Consider the following 17,946-nt stretch of genomic DNA (forward strand, 5'->3'; position numbering starts at 1 on the left):
GCAAATTCAGTGATAGATCAACAACAGTGTATAACATACAAGCAGCTCGTTAGGTTTCCTCCCACGGCTCACGGATGTGAAGGTTTGTAGGCTAATTGTCTTCTGAAAAAATAATTGCCCCTAATGTATGTGGAGCAGATAACAAAGTGGGATAACAGAACTAGAATGAACTGGTGATCCACGGTTGGCATGGACTGGGTGGGCCAAAGGGTTTGTTTCCATGCTGTATCTCTAAAAATATAATCTTCTTAAAGAAAGATCAAACCCATTAATTGAAATATTCTGGATCAAATGCATAATAGACAATAGACAATAGACAATAGGTGCAGCAGTAGGCCATTCGGCGCTTCGAGCCAGCACCGCCATTCAATGTGATCATGGCTGATCATCCCAATCAGTACCCCGTTCCTGCCGTTCCTCATATCCCCTGACCACTATATTTAAGAGCCCTATCTAGCTCTCTCTTGAAAGTATCCAGAGAACCGGCCTCCACCACCCTCTGATACATAGAATTCCACAGACTCACAACTCTCTGTGAGAAAAAGTGTTTCCTCGTCTCTGTTCTAAATGGCTTACCCCTTATTCTTAAACTGTGGCCCCCGGTTCTGGGCTCCCCCAACATCGGGAACATGTTTCCTGCCTCTGCATGACCTAACGCATACTAACTTCCGTTGTGACTTTAATGTTATAAAAAGGATTGAAAATGCAGGTTTATACCAAAGATAGACACAAAATTGGACTCAGCAGGTCAGGCAGCATCTCTTGAGAAAATGGGTATGTAATGTTTTGGGTCAGAAGAAGGGTCCCAATCTGAAACGTCACCTATCTATATTCTCCAGAGATGCTGCCCAACTCGCTGAGTTACTCCAGCATTTTGAGTCTATCACATGATCTTAATCCATCATAAAATGGATCTAGATACAACTCTTTTGGTCAGGATGATAACAGGACAGCTGTTTTTTGTTTTTTTTTTGCCTTGGAGTTTCCTCATTCTCTAAACAACTTATCTGCTGTTCCTTCACTAAAATGCAAAACAATGATATTTAAAGTTGACTATTTCACACTAGGAGATTATTCCTCATGAAAGTGAAGGAAGGAGGAAAATAACCATATAACCATATAACAATTACAGACGGGGGAGAAAAGAATGCTCACCTACAGATTAACACACATTCAAAAATTCAATGATCTAAATTGCTGTGATGGGATTTGTACAGTAAATGCTGCCTTTACACCACGCTGCCTTGGCAAGGACACTAGCAAAATCAAGGGCGAGTCTCACCCCGGGCACTCCCTCCTCCCCTCTCTCATCAAGCATGTGAAAACACATACCTCCACATTCAGAAAACAGTTTCTTCCCAGCTGTATCTGGCAACTGAACCATATACCAACAACTAGAGAGCGATCCTGAGATTCATCTCATTGAGTTTCCTCGGACAACCTTTAATTGGTCTTTCCTGGATGTTATCATGCACTAAACGTTATTCATTTTATCATGTATAATATTTCCGCGGACTGGTTAGCACGCAATTTGTACACTCGTACCTCGGTGCATATGACAATAAGCTAAACATCTGGGTTACTGTCTGGCATCGTAGACTGTTGTGCAGTTCTTGTTACTGTATTGACCTTTATAGAATTTCATCTGATAAATGAAGTTTGAAAGGAAGGATGAGAAACCTTAAGGCATAAATTGATTCTCAGCCCTCCAAACCTTTTTCTCCCTGAACACGTCCGACCCAAGCTCAAAGTCACTCTCCCCCATTACAATGCTGATCAAAAGACCAATTCCTTTACAATCACCAGAGCCACGTTCAACCATACAAGGAAAATCATCACAAGGAATGAATCGGTGGCCACCATTGTATAACTCTGACTCCCTAAAGGAAAGAAATTGTGCAAAGATAAACAGAAAGTAACTTGACAGGTCAGACAATGTCTCTGGAAACATGGATATGTGATGTTTCTAGGTCAGGATCCTTCTTCAGATTTCTTCAGACCCTTCTGAAGAGTCCCAACCTGAAACGTCACCTATCCATTATCTCCAAGGATGCTGCATGACCCACTGAGTTACTCCAACACTTTGTGACTTTCTGTGCAACTGATGGAAAAGCACTTTGCAGAGTGTTTTTGTTTTGCAAACAAAAACTCATATGTCAGGCTGTTATTCATTGATTACAGCTCGGCATTTAACACAATCATCCCCTCCAAGCTGGTTACCAAACTCGCAAAACTGGGTCTCTGCGCATCCCTCTGCAATTGGATCCTAGACCTCCTCATTCACAGACCACAGCCTGTTCGTATTGGTGGAAATGTGTCAGCCTCGATAACAATCAGCACGGGAGCACCTCAAGGCTGCGTGCTCAGCCCCCCTGCAATACTCACTCTATACTCATGACTGTGTAGCTGGTTATAGTGCGAACTCCATCATCAGGTTCGCTGACGACACCACTGTTGTGGGACGTATCACTGATGGGGATGAGTCAGAGTATAGAAGATAGATTGAGCGACTATCCATATGGAGCCAGCACAATAACCTAGCCCTCAACACCAGCAAAACCAAGGAACTGATTGTCGACTTTGGAGTAGGAAGGAGTAGGATGGGGACCTACAATCACGTTTATATCAATAGGTCAATGGTTGAAAGGGTCAAGAGCTTTAAATTCCTGGCCGTGCATATCTCTGAAGATCTTTCCTGGTCCGAGAACACTGATGCAATTATTAAGAAAACACATCAGCGCCTCTACTTCCTGAGAAGATTACGGAGAGTCGGTCTGTCAAGGAGGACTCTCTCTAACTTCTACAGTTGCACAGTAGAGAGCATGTTGACCGGTTGCATCGTGGCTTGGTTCGGCAACTTGAGCGCCCTGGAGAGAAAAACACTACAAAAAGTAGTAAACACTGCCCAGTTCATCATCGGCTCTGACCTCCCTTCCATCGAGGGGATCTATCGCAGTCACTGCCTCAAAAAGGCTAGCAGTATCATCAAGGACCCACACCATCCTGGCCACACACTCATCTCCCTGCTACCTTCAGGTAGAAGGTACAGGAGCCTGAAGACTGTAACGACCAGGTTCAGGAATAGCTACTTCCCCACAGCCATCAGGCTATTAAACTTGGCTCTGACAAAACTCAGAACATTAATAACCCTTTATCTGTTATTTGCACTTTATCAGTTTATTTATTCATGTGTGTATATATTTAATATTATGGTATATGGACACACTGATCTGTTCTGTAGTCATGCCTGTTGTGCTGAAGCAAAGCAAGAATTTCATTGTCCTATCAGGAACACATGACAATAAACTATCTTGAATCTTGAATCTTGAGTGGTTGATATCTGGAATGTGCTGCAAGAGGAGGTGTGGAATCGGATACAATTACTATGTTTAAGAGATATTTGGACAGACGCTTAAAAAGGACAAGTCACTGAAGGATGCAGTCACAATGCAGGACAATGGGATTACCCTCACCCTGAACACCGGCGTTCCACAGGGTTGTGTGCTGAGCCCCCTCCTCTACTCCCTCTTCACCTATGACTGCACACCTGTACATGGTACTAACACCATCATCAAGTATGCAGATGATACAACGGTGATTGGCCTCATCAGCAACAACGATGAGCTGGCCTACAGGGAGGAGGTCCAGCACTTAGCAGCATGGTGCGCTGACAACAACCTGGCCCTTAACTCCAAGAAGACCAAGGAGCTCATTGTAGACTTCAGGAAGTCCAGAGGCGGCACGCACACCCCCATCCACATTAACGGGACGGAGGTGGAACGTGTTTCTAGCTTCAGGTTCCTGGGAGTCAACATCTCCGATGACCTCTCTTGGACCCACAATACCTCTACTCTGATCAAGAAGGCTCATCAGCGTCTCTTCTTCCTGAGGAGACTGAAGAAGGTCCATCTGTCTCCTCAGATCCTGGTGAACTTCTACCGCTGCACCATCGAGAGCATCCTTACCAACTACATCACAGTATGGTATGGCAACTGCTCTGTCTCCGACCGGAAGGCATTGCAGAGGGTGGTGAAAATTGCCCAACGCATCACCGGTTCCTCGCTCCCCTCCATTGAGTCTGTCCAAAGCAAGCGCTGTCTGCGGAGGGCGCTCAGCATCGCCAAGGACTGCTCTCACCCCAACCATGGACTGTTTACCCTCCTACCATCCGGGAGGCGCTACAGGTCTCTCCGTTGCCGAACCAGCAGGTCGAGGAACAGCTTCTTTCCGGCGGCTGTCACCCTACTCAACAACGTACCTCGGTGACTGCCAATCACCATCCCCCCCACCGGACACTTATTATTATTTATTCAAATCGTTTGCTATGTCGCTCTTCAAGGGAGATGCTAAATGCATTTCGTTGTCTCTGTACTGTACACTGACAATGACAATTAAAATTGAATCTGAATCTGAATCTGAATGGGATTAGTACAGATAAAGAAAGACATATAGTGCTGGTTCTCAGCGGTTCAGGTAGCATCCCTGGAGAACATGGATTGCTGACGTCTGAAAGAAATTGCATAAATTGCTGCAAGCAGCCTCATTACTATTCTGCATCTTTTCCTTCATTTTTGCTCCCCACAATTCTCTCTTCAAAGAAGAATAACCACTTGGAGGAGGAACTACTGACACAGCAGAACCAAACGGCAATTCTCTTGTCATTATGAGACAAAGGGAGATTTCATTGTAAATTATTTGCTGAAACAATTCAATGAGAACAGTCACCAAATCACCTATTAATATTTGGAGGATACAAACAGAAGCTCTGATTAAAACATTTGCCGGCTATTGCAAACAAATCATGCTTGATGAATAATATATTTTCTAAATAAAAGGGATGGGTGGAGGGAGGGATGATAATTAGAATTTGTTGATTACCAGTAATAAGCTATTTTCTCTCCCCATTCATTCTCTTGTTTTTTTCTGTCCAGAAGGTTGTAGCAGATGTTTGTCGTTGCTCCTTTCATGAAATTCACATAAATATCCCCCTTCGTCACATCAAAATTGTAATCGAGGATGGCACCAGTTGGGGGGCTGTTCCAGTAAAACCCTTTTGCAAGATCACCCCAAAATTCTATCGGAAAAAAACAAGATGGCAAATAAGAAAATATGTACGCAATAGAACATACTTTGTTAAAAAAGCAAATTCTGGAACATTCAGCAGGGCAGTCAGCAACAGTGGAAGAAAAATAGTCAACAGCACATCAGATTTTGAATAGGAGAGGTTGAGTAGACTGGGTCTCTATTCCATGGAGCGCAGGAGGATGAGGAGGAATCTTATATTGTACAAAGTCATGAGAGGAATAGATTGGGTAAATGCACAGAGTCTCTTGCCCAAGACATCGGTTCAAGGTGAAGGGGAAAAGATTTAATATAAATCCGAGGGGTAACTTTTTCACACAAAGGGTGGTGGGTGTTTGGAACAACCTGTCAGAGGAGGTAGTTGAGCCTGGGACTTTGAAAAGCAGTTAGACAGGTACATGGATAGGACAGGTTAGGAGGGATATGTACCAAGCGCAGGCAAGTGGAACTAGTGTAGCTGGGACATTGTTGGCCGGTGTGGGCAAGTTGGGCCGAAGGGCCTGCTTCCATACTATAGCATTCTATGACTATGACTCTATCAGAGAGAGAGAGAGAGAGAGAGAGAGAGAGAGAGAGAAAGAGAGAGAGAGGGGAGAGAGGGCGTGTCATAGTCATACAGCATGGAAACAGGTCCAACTTGTCCACACTGCCCAAAACATGTCCCATCCACATCGGGTAGAAGCACAGATTTGCAACATGTTCCATCCACATCAGGTAGAGATGCACAGCAGTGCTGGCTTGAAGGGCCAAATGACCTACTCCTGCATCTATTGTTTATTGTCACGCTAGTCCCACCTGCCTGTGTTTGGCCCATATCCCTCTAAACTTGTCCTATCTGTGTACCTGTCCAATTGTTTCTTAAATGTTGCAATACCCCCTGCCACAACTCTGGCAGGGTGTATTGCAACCTCTGGCACCTCATTCCATACACCCACCAGCCTTTGGGTGCAAAACGTTACCATTCAGATTCCTATTAACTCTTTCCCACTTCACCTCAACTTATGTCCTCTGGTTCTTGATTCCTCTACTCTGGGCACTCCACCCATCCATTCCTCTGTGAGTATAGGATTTCAATAGGGGGGAGATCAGTAGCCCAAAGGGAATGCCTATGATAGGATGAGATGAAATGGTTTAATCGGGACACACCAGTCTGAAGAAGGGTTTCGGCCCGAAACGTTGCCTATTTCCTTCGCTCCATAGATGCTGCTGCCCCCGCTGAGTTTCTCCAGCTTTTTTGTGTACCTTCGATTCTCCAGCATCTGCAGTTCCTTCTTAAAAACAGCACATTAACCCACTTGGCCTGTAATGAATTGCTAATGGTAAATTGGTGAGATTTACTCATAGAGTTCAATCTGGGCAAGTGTGTGGTGTTGCACTTTAGAAGGTCAAATGTAAGCAGCATTTGATGTACAAAGCGATCTTGGAATCCAGGTCTATAACACCCTGAAAGTAGAAGCGGTAATGACCCAGGGTATGAGTGTTCCTTGATTATGTTGACTTCTTTCCCTAGGCTGCGTGAAATGTAAATAGAGTCAATGGTGTGAATTAGTCAAGAATTAGGCCATTAGGCCCATCACGTCTACTCTGCCATTCAATCATGGCTGATCTATCTCTCCTTCCTAACCTCATTCTCCTTCCTTTTCACTATAACCTCTGACACGCGTACCAATCAAGAATCTAGCTGTCTCTGCCTTAGAAATATCAATTGATGGCCTCTACAGCCTTCTGAATGAATTGGCTACCTCTACAGACTCTCCCACTTGTGGAAACCTCCTCTCCACATCCACTCCATGCCTGTCAGCAATGGTAAGTTATTCCATAGGTGGAACTTCGCTACCTTTTCATGACTAACTAATATTCCACAAGAAGAAATGGCTACCTTCTTGTGATGTTGAACACTATTACAGTTGCCAAGTCCTACACCAGACTGATTCCTGGGGTGGCACCTGAAGAGGGGTTGACTGATCCTACAATGAATAAGAGGTGCTCATTGAAACATTCCAGATAAAGGGCAGATTTGGGGAGGCTGCTTCCAATTGAATAACTACTTTGGTTCCGTCTTCACTAAGGAAGACATAAATGATCTCCGGAAATAGCAGGGGCTTGGAGGTGGAAATTGATCCCAGGTCTGGTGTTGGGTAATTGAATGGATTAAAGGCGATTAAATCCCCAGGGCCAGATACAGAGTACCACTCCATCCATGCCTTTCATTATCACAGTCAGTGCCTGCAGTATCTGGATAACAATTAGGCTGTTTAATAAATGGTAAGTTATGAAAAGTTTAATGAAGCATTTACTTGGATAGGATAGGTTTAGAGGAATATGAGCCAAACACAGGCAGGTGGAACTAGTGTAGACGGGACATTTTGGTCGGTTGTGGGCAAATTGGGCTGAAGGGCCTGTTTTCATGCTGTATGACTGTATGACTAGTATATTCCTGCCAGACACAAGAAGAAATGGCTACCTTCTTGTGATGTTGAACACTATTACAGTTGCCAAGTCCTACTGCCAGTTGTACTGATTCCTGGGCAGTTTTGGTCACCTGAAGAGGGGTTCACCAGACTGATCCTACAACTGAATAAGAGGGATGCTCATTCTCTAGAAAGGAGATTCCTTAGAAACTAAAAATTCTTAAGGGGTTGGACAGATTTGGGGAGTCCAGCTGCTTCCCCGAGATGACTGAGAGAGTCTCTGAACTCTCTGACAGAGGGTCACAGCCTCAAAATAAGATGGGCCCTTGTGGCCAGGGGACCTTGCAGAATACTGAAATGGAGAGCAAGGCCTGAATTTCTATGTTTCTTGCAGGAGTCTCGATCTCACCCCCAGGTAGTTGCAGAACTGATGGAGACTCTGTCAATGGAGCTTTTGAAACATAGATCAACACATTTCTAAATATTAAAGAAATCAAAGAGTCCGGACTGAGCAGTATTACGATGGTGAGGTTAAGGGTCAGCTGTAATCTTGAAGAGATGGCAGGCTCGAGGGGCCGAGTGGCCTACTCCTGCTCCTTTCTCTTAGGTTCTTACGTTGTACATTGAAATGTTCGGCAATTATAAACAGCCTTTAAGATGTTAGAGATATTTCTTTGACATGTGGATTACCAGCAAAACGACTATAAAAGAAACAGAATTTTACTGTAGTATAGTGCTAACTGGAGTCTTGAGCCAAGTTTGCTGATTCAATCATACATCACATCAGAAAATCAAAGAGATAAACTGAAAGAAACAGCCTCACCTGGAAACTCTTCAACATTACACTGGTGACTGGTACGTACACACTGATTGTACAGAGAAATACTTGCATGCAGTTGAACTTCTTTGTTCATTTTCATTCATTGGTTGGCTAAATATACTATACCTTCTGGGTTTTCAACAGATTTCTTGTGCATTTTTTTGTACGTTTCGATGTCTGGTATGTGAGCGTTTGGTTGGAGCCACCGGTCAGGGTGATAAATCAGCTCTTTCGCTGAAACTCTTTCAGAGGTCATGTTTGGGGGAAGCACTGCAGTTGAGACTGCACTCAGCCCTGAGATACAATCCTTTAGATGGCCGCGACCTCCCTCCCCCAGACTCCTCCCCGCAAACTTGTCAATAGTCGAGGCTGTAAACAAGTGTGATCTCTTATTAAGTCTGCAAAGTCTAAACCCCCACAAGAAACAAGCACAGCCTGTAACATATGAAAGGTTGCTGGTGGATGCTGCATATGTGATATGTGATAGGATCAGATTTAGGTCATTTGGCCCATCAAGTCTACTCTGCCATTCAATCATGGCTGATCTATCTCTCCCTCCTAACCCCATTTGCCTGCCTTCTCCCCATAACCCCTGACACCCATACTAATCAAGAATCAATCTATCTCTGCTTTCAAAATACCCATTGACTTGGCCTCCACAGCCTTCTGTAGCAACAAATTCCATAGATTCACAACTCTCTGGGTGAAGTTTTTCATCATCCCAGTCCTAAATGGTCTACCCATTATTCTTAAACTATGACCCCTTGTTCTAGACTCCCCCAACATCGGGAACATTTTTCTTGCAACTAGCCTGTCCAATCCATTAAGAATTTTATATGTTTCGATAAGATCCCCTCACCCTACTAAATTCCAGTGAATACAAGCCCACTCGACCCATTCTTTCATCATATGTCAGTCCGGCCATCCCAGAAATTAACATGGTGAACCTACGCTACACTCCCTCAATAGCAATAATGTCCTTCCTCAAATAATCAAAATTGCACACAATGCTCCAGGTGCGGTATCACCAAGGCCCTGTACAACTGCAGTAGGACCTCCTTGCTCCTAAACTCAAATCCTCTCGCAATGAAGGCCAACATGCCAGTAGCTTTCTTCACTGCCTGCTGTACCTGCATGCTTACTTTCAGTGACTGATGTACAAGCACACCCAGGTCTTGTTGTGCCTCCCCTTTTCCTCATCTGACACTATTCAGATAATCATCTGCCTTCCTGTTCTTGCCACCAAAGTGGATAACCTCACATTTATTCACATTATACTGCATCTGCCATGCATCTGCCCACTTACCCAACCTATCCAAGTCACCCTGCCGCCTCATAGCATCCCCATCGCAGCTCACACTGCCACCCAGCTTTGTGTCATCTGCAAACTTGGAGATGTCACATTTAATTCCCTCGTCTAAATCGTTAATACATTTGTAAATATAATTCCTACTCTTTGCTTCCTGTCTGCCAACAAGTTCTCTATCCATGTCAATACTCTACCCCTAATACCATGTGCTCTGATTTTTCACACTATGACCTTATGACTTTATGATCTCACAGATTCCAGGCACTGGACATCTCCCCTAGAGTCCACATCGCCAACATTCTGGGGCACATCATCAGACATCAAGCGTAACTGGATCACCTGTACAGATAATAACTTTCTAGTTATTTTTCAGGATCAGGACATCACTGGTATTTGAGTTGGTGAGTTACTCCAGCACTTTGTATTTTGCTCAAGATTCCAGCATCTGCAGTCTCTTATGCACTCAAGGATTTCAAATGCTTGGGAGCACTGCCACCTGCAGGTGCTCTCCCGCATTGCACACTATCCCAACCTGTAAATATAAAGGAGTCAAAAACGCTGGAGAAACTCAGCGGGTGAGGCAGCATCTGTGGAGCGAAGGAAATAGGCAACGTTTTGGGTCGTAACCCTTCTTCAAAATATAATCTGTTTGCAATGAAGATAGACACAAAATGCTGGAGTCACTCAGCGAGACAGGCAGCATCTCTGGAGAAGGGGAATAGGTGACGTTTCGGGTCGAGACCCTTTTTCAGACTCCAAATGCCAGTGATATTCGGATCCTGAAAAATAATGAGAGAGTAACCTTTTCTCTAGATGTGTTAGGCCAGTTACTTCATGCTGTGTCGGCAAGTCTACCTGCATAATCAAGGACCAATCTCACCCCAAACCCGCCCTCTTCTCCCCTCACCCATCAGGCAAAAGGTACAGAAGTTTGAAAACACATACCTCCAGATTCAGGGGGTATTCTTCCCACCTGCTATCAGGCAACTGAACCGTCCACTCACCAACTAGAGTGGTCCTGACCTCCCATATACCCCATTGGAAGATCTTAGAGGTAAACTCAGTTTTGTTTAGCAATAAATGCATCAAATTTCTATCAAATATCAGCTGACTAAAAATTGCAAGTTATATTTTCACAATAATCCATCAGTTTAGTTTTTAGACTTCCATTAATGTCCCCACTAACTGTGGTCAGTTAATGCATCCCAGAACCAGGACCAACCTTGAGATCTTGCTGGCCTCTATGACTTTGTAATACACCAGTGAAGCCTGTGTTTATTGCAAAAGAGTGAGAGCTGCTTAATGAATTTGAGAAAATATTTCTCATTTTGAAAGACAAATTTGGACGTCCAGGGCATTCTACTTGATCTGTATAAAAGTGTTGTACCACAAAGAAATGAAGAAGAAAAAGTTTGTTATTGCAGTAAAACCTCAGATAATACAGTCCCACTGACAACTGTGCTTTCAAGGCCAGTTACTGTGTAGAGGGGATAATGATCCAATTGTTTGTGTCGCTGCACAATTCAGTGACATGGAAAATAGAAACAAAGTTCAGGAACATACAGATGTATATTATCTGAGCATACAAAATGTCCCAAGAGTCAGAAAGAATGCTGGGGCTGATTCAATAATACTTGTTATTCCTCGCTAAAATTGGCATCAATTAGTTTTGCATTGCGTAAGCTAATGCTATTGATTACTGTATTATCTATTGAGTACTGTACCGTGTTTATAAACCTGTTGTGCTGCTGCTGCTGCTGCAAATGAGAATTTCATTGTTTAATTTTGGAACATCTGACAATAAAACATTCTTGACTCTCGCAAGTGTAATTTCATGAAAATATCTGCACTATCCACTTAAAAATCTAAGACTTGGAGCTAACTGATCGCATCTTAAAGGGGCACACATATCATTACTTCCGTGGCAGTAATCTAGAAGGAAGAATTCTCTTAATCTTTTCGCTCCTTAAAACTGTCCTGTGACCATATCTGGTAATTGCACCCACTTTATGTAATGTCCCCACAATTTGGCTAACTTGCCAATGTTGCCAATAAGGGGCAACGGTAGAGTTGCTGCCTTACAGTGCTTACAGCGCCTGAGATCAGGGTTCAATCCTGACTATGGGTGTTGTCTGTACAGAGTTTGTACGTTCTCCCCGTGACCGCATGTCGTTTCCTTCCTCACTCCAAAGACGTCCAGGTATGTAGGTTAATTGGATTGGTATAAATGTACCACACAGAGAGTGGTGAATCTCTGGAATTCTCTTCCACAGAAGGTAGTTGAGGCCAGTTCATTGGCTATATTTAAGAGGGAGTTAGATGTGGCCCTTGTGGCTAATGGGATCAGGGGGTATGGAGAGAAGGCAGGTACAGGATACTGAGTTGGATGATCAGCCATGATCATATCGAATGGCCTTCTCCTGCACCTATTTTCTATGTTTCTAAAATAGTGTGTGTCAGTTAGTGTTAATGAGTGGGGGTCGGTGCGGACTCAGAAGGGCCTGTTTCTGCACTGTATCTCTAAACTAAACTAAACATTCACTGTGTGGACATGCATCTCAGTGGCAGCAAGGTACAGAGCAGGTGCCCAAGGTATGTTATCCATTAAAGAGGAGAAAGACTTGCACTACAAGCAATATAGCATATAAAGGAATCTATCTATATTACTAAAACTCTGATCTTGACCGCTTTTGGCCCACTGTGCTGCGATTTCCGAGAGAACACCGCCACCTACGGCCGTCATTTTTGGCCATCTCGCTTAGAGCCCCCCTCCGCCTTCCGGGACCAGAGGATTTTTTCCATCGATGAAAAATCAGAGAGATATTAATGTTTTCTTTAAATTCCCCATTCTCTCTGCTGCCCCTGCTGGCGGCAGGGGGGAGGGACTGTAAAACCCGGAAGTGTAGTCCTTCACTCGGTCTCTGATAGACCCAGGAAGCGAGAGGGTCACAGCTCTCTGAACTGCGAATAACACTGAACGCACGTCTACTCCACGGTGATTCTCCTCAATGTGGCTGTAAAGTGGCTGCTGCCCAATTGTTTGCCTCGCCTTTTTAAAAAGTTTGTGTTCACAAAATGAATTTTGGGTGTCGAGTGGCTGCTGCCAAATTTTTTGCCTTGCCTTTTAAAAAGTTTGTGTTCACAAAATTCGTTTGTACGAGTGACTGTGTTCACAAAATGAATTTGCACAAAATGAACGAGTGACTGTACTGCCAGGCCTCAGTGACTGAACTGCCAGCCCAAGAATCCATTCGGCCCACAATGTCTATACTAGCCCTCAGGAAACCAGTACCTTCGGCCCACAACACCCATACTAGCGCAACAGAAAGCCCCCCCAACTGGCTGGCAATATTGGAATTGGTGGAGAGCTGGAATATTGCATTGGGTGACCAGCCCTCCCGTGTGATTCTGGGACAAAACGGGTCCCACTTAGTCTAGTATTACCATAAAATTACAGTTTACTAACCTTAAAGCTTCCATTGGATGCTGTTTAATACTATATTATATAATAATGTTGTCTTGTAGTTATTTTAATCTGCATTTTAATTTTGCCAACAGAGGACATGTTAAATTGTTTAAAAAGGGGATTGAGCAACTAGATCTCCTTAACTTTGTCAAAAAGGCCCACTTCAAAATTCAATCGTTACTCTACTCACTCCGACCTGCGCGAGATAACCACTAATGAGGTGTTTATGCAGTAATCAATCAGAACCAGAAACTGATAGAACTAACACTCACATTCAAGATACAAGATACATTTAATTGTCATTTGGACCCCTTGAGGTCCAAACGAAATGCCGTTTCTGCAGCCATACATTACAAACACATAGACCCAAGACACAACATAATTTACATAAACATCCATCACATCGCTGTGATGGAAGGCCAAATAAACTTATCTCTCCACTGCACTCTCCCCCCCCCCGATGTCAGAGTCAAAGTCAAAGCCCCCGGCTGGCGATGGCGATTGTCCCGCGGCCATTAAAGCCACGCCGGGTGGTGCGAGGTCGCACACCGGGTCTTGGTGTTAGAGCCCCCGGCGTGCGCTCGCAGAGTCCCGCGGCCATTCCAAGCCGCGCGGGGCAGTGATGTAGGCCCCGCTCCAGGAGCTCTTCAACCCCGCAACTCGGGCGGGGGAAGTCGCCGTTGCGAGAGCCCTGAAAAGCGGTCTCCCTCCAGGGAGCCGCGGGCTCCCGGTGCCGCCGTCCACAGACCTGCCGTTGGAGCCTCCGACTCTCCGGTAGCAGCAGCAGCAGCAGCAGCAGCGCTCCTCCACCGCTCCACCCGCTCCGGACTCGGCCAGCCCCGCGACGGCGACGGTGAGTCGTAGCACCAGAGTCCCCGGCTTCTTCCTGTTGGAGGCCGCTCCTCGTTGCGGCCCTAACGACAACGGAAACCCAACGAGAAAAGGTTGGGTCTCCAGTGCAGAGAGAGATTTAAAAAGTTTCCCCCCCCACCCACACACACACACCCCAACAAAAAATAACAAAAACTACATTAAAACACAGACAGAAAATAATAAAACGCGGACAGACTGCAGAGGCCGCTGCTGACCAGAGTCGCGCCGCCCACCGAAATGGTTCAACTGAACTCAACCAACTGAATGGTTCTACCTCAGCTGCTATTGTTATTTATCTGTAATTTTTTTAAAATTAATATGTATATATTTTTACCTTTTCTTATATATTTAAAATTGCTCTTGTGAATCGCACCATGGGATTGACTTTTAAATTTCGTTGTACAATGTGCAATGACAATAAAAAGATTTATTCATTCATTATTCAAACCTCTTCCTTATTTGGGGTTAAATTTACGATTTATTTTGGATAAGATAGTCCCTAAAAATACCACATTCTCTTCTTTATTAATCCCTCAATTTCATTAATCCTTCATTTCCGGTAGTTCACTTTGCACACGTTATGAGATACAGCACTAAGCCATTTGTGTGCTGCACCCACATAAGATAAAGGAAGTGTGCATTTATGTACATCGTGAAACAAAAACACACCAATGTTGAAAACCTGGAACTATATTGTAATATTGGAACAACAGCAGCATCGGACAGCATCTGATATTCATCATCAGAAATTGGAAAGGTTTGAAAATAAACATGTTTAAGTTGCAGGAAGTTGCATTATATTCACCTCTTCTCCACAGACCAACTGCAATTGCAAGCCTTCCCCACTCTTTGCACCCGGTACCAACATAATTTGTATCACTCCTGGTCTTCATCCCATCATTGATATTCCCTTTATTCTCTCTGGATGTGGTGAAAAACCACAAGGTCCCAAGGAGAGTGTGCAAACTCCACAGAGACAGCACCTGGGGTAAGGATGAAACCCAGGTCTTTGTATGAATAAATGCACATCCAATAAAAGCACCCGTATTTGCATGCCACCACACAACAGCTGCAGCATATTTGCATGACACTGAATGGCTGCAGTACATGCCCATTTGTAAGGACATTATAGATTACTTGCAGCACATGTACTCGTGCATGACGATGCATATCAGGTATAGTGAACATACATTTACAGGAACATTGCATGGCAGATACAGTACATGTATATTTGCACTACACTGCACATCAGATGCATCAAATGCAGTGATGGGAAGGGGGGGTACGCAGGGGGACGGCGTTCCCCTACTTTTCAGTTTCCAGTCTCCATGAGATGGAGAGTGTGGGGGAAAGTGGCGCTGTAAGGGCAGTCCACGTCTATCACCAGCTCATTAGAACTTTTCCCAATTCCATAATGACTGTCTAAGAACTTGACCCTCATCAGACCTGGCATCTCTCTCCGCCGTAAACGGAGTTCATCTCCTGGACTCTCAACTCGTAGACCACCCACTCCTTCCTGAAGCGGATATCAAACAGCTGTAAACCGCTGGCGGGACGGTGGCGGAACGCGAACTCTGAGTCAAAGTAGCGAACGTGGTTGTTTACAACGTGGTATCTTGGTCCACGTGGCTCGAACTGGAGGGGGCCGTAGGTTTGAAACTTCTGGCAAAGTCTCAGCGAGGCGTAGTTGGGATCCAAATCCGTCTTTTGGATCTCTCTCGATCTCTCACTCCCTCTCGCCTCAGCATTCCCGGAATCATTTGGCGTTTTGTGGGGACGGCTGCATCAAGTAGTATTGCAACCATGTACTTTTCAGAGGTGATCTACACATTTTGTTTGTTACTTGTAGGCTTACATGTATGCAATTTTATATTAAATTATAGCTTAGATCTGTTTGGTCCATTAACTCGCAGGCATTTTTTAAGCGTACATTTTGATTACTTTCCATTCTACCATCGAGATATAAAGTCTATAAAAGACTTTATTTGTATTTCTATGATTCTACAATTTTAAACAATTTTATTGTTTTCCTATTTGTCAATATTTGCCCGATTATTTGGCGGCCAATCAACCGCTGTCTCTACAGGCGTTGTGTCCAATCACCGACCAGCTTCCCTTAAAATTCCCGTCCAATCAACAAATCGGTCTTCTCCCGTCCAATCAGCCGCTGTCTCGAAGTGCATTGTGTCCAATCACATAATGCGCTGGTCACTCGGCGGCCAATCACACACAGTCTCCGAGGGGCCTTGTGATCAATCACTGACCTGCTTTCCTCTCCGAAGCAGACGATGGCTGCAGCCAACACAGGGGAGAGAGAGAGAGAGAGAGAGATGGAAGAAAGCAGCTATGACATATAATACACAATAAACAATATAATAAATACACAATAAACAAGTTATGCATTCTTGTACTCTTACATGGGTATGACCGCATATAAACCCCCCCCCCCCCTTCCTTCCCAACCTCAGCCTCACGGACCTTAGAGTACCCCTAGTTCCTAAAACCCATTTCCATCACTGATCACATGTACATTTGCAACACATTGCATATCAGAGGCAGAACACGTCATTTGCATGACTTTGTACATTATAATAATATTAAACTTTATTTCGGACTCGAGGTCCAGACAAGGGGCAACATTACATAAAAATGCATTGCATATTAAAAACTATCATAAAGTACATAAAAAATCTTAGTATATCACATAAAAGCATCATAAATTATATATTAAAAAAAAACAATACATTAATTAAAATCCAGAATAAGTAGAATGATCAGTCCTACAACGAGACAACCTTTGCAGTGTCTCCACAACTGGGATTCGTAGCGTGTAGTGCTAAACCTTATGTTTGACAAGGCCACAATAATTACATTTTTAGAGTCATTTATCCTGCAGATGAATTTATACATATGATTTCTTAGGATAGCTTCTAATGTACCGACTCCTGCAGCCACAAACATGTTACTAGCACTACACCATCTAGGTTTCCTTAGCAGTGTTCTCATGGCATCATTATATGACACCTTTAGTCTCTGCAAACTTGTCTTTCCATAGTTGGACCACAGGTGCGCAGTATACAGTGGTGTGCAATGTAATAATAATAATAATAATAATAAATTTTATTTGCGGGCGCCTTTCAAAGTCTCAAGGACACCTTACAGAAATTAACAAGAGAGAAAAAACATATAGTTGGAGTAAAATAAGGACATCACCAATACACAAATTAAAGACAGAATCCGCTCCAAAGACAAAAAATCAAAAACACAATGTGAAGAGAGAGCAGCAGCAGCTAAACCGCGCCAGCGTCCACTCTCCCTTCCGACAGCCATCTTGGACACAGACTAACATATTCACATTACACACAAAAAATCATCCCCCCACAATGGATACCACTGTGGGGGAAGGCACAATGTCCAGTCCCCATCCCCAGTTCTCCCAAAGTCAGGCCTATTGAGGCCTCCGCTATTGCCTCTACGGAGGCCCGATGTTCCTGGCCGTTATGTCCGGGTGCTGTTGTCCCGGCGTCGGGAAAGTCCTTTCAGCGGCTGGGCCACCTGGAACGGCCGCTTCCTAACTGGGGACCGCGGCTTCCGAAGCCGACAAGGCCGCGCCGGTTTGGAGCTCCCAGGCTCCCGATGTTAAAGTCGGCGCCGCCCGCTCCGCTCCGCAGACCCGCAGCCCGGAGGTGTTGATCTCGGCGGTCACAGCTCACCAGAGCTCCAGCGCGTCGATCCAGCGCGGCGACCCAGGCAAGGCATCGCCCGCTCCGCTCCACGATAGCGCTCCAGCGCTGTGCCGCCACCGAAGCCGAGGTGCTGGGCGGTCCCCACCAGGAAACGGCGCTCCACGCCCGCTGGTAGGCCACGAGGACTGGTCGACAGGGCAGCCCAGAGAAAAAGCTGCCTCACCGACCAGGTAGGGACCTAGAAATATTGTTACCCCCTACCCCCCACATTAAAAAGTCTATCTCTCCCACAAACAAGG

General features: G+C 44.7%; 1 protein-coding gene across 5 annotated transcripts in view; it reads right to left on the reverse strand.

Annotated features, from left to right (window-relative positions):
- LOC129696236 (acetyl-coenzyme A synthetase, cytoplasmic-like) overlaps nucleotides 1–17,946 on the reverse strand; it is a 109,620-nt gene that overhangs the window by 39,942 nt on the left and 51,732 nt on the right. For 2 of the 5 annotated variants that reach the window (XM_055633939.1, XM_055633938.1), the window contains exons 3-4: nucleotides 14,767–16,253; nucleotides 4,879–5,074 (exon numbers count right to left, since the gene is read on the reverse strand). In XM_055633939.1, coding sequence (XP_055489914.1) covers nucleotides 4,879–5,074; nucleotides 14,767–15,088 — 518 coding nt within the window. In that variant the 5' untranslated portion in view covers nucleotides 15,089–16,253. Of the gene's footprint in view, nucleotides 1–4,878; nucleotides 5,075–8,439; nucleotides 9,732–14,766; nucleotides 16,254–17,946 lie in introns of those variants that run through there. The other 3 variants (XM_055633940.1, XM_055633937.1, XM_055633941.1) reach the window with 3 other exon arrangements.

This window comes from Leucoraja erinacea, chromosome 4 (genome assembly GCF_028641065.1).
Source record: "Leucoraja erinacea ecotype New England chromosome 4, Leri_hhj_1, whole genome shotgun sequence".
In the NCBI taxonomy this organism is placed as follows: Eukaryota; Metazoa; Chordata; class Chondrichthyes; order Rajiformes; family Rajidae; genus Leucoraja; species Leucoraja erinaceus.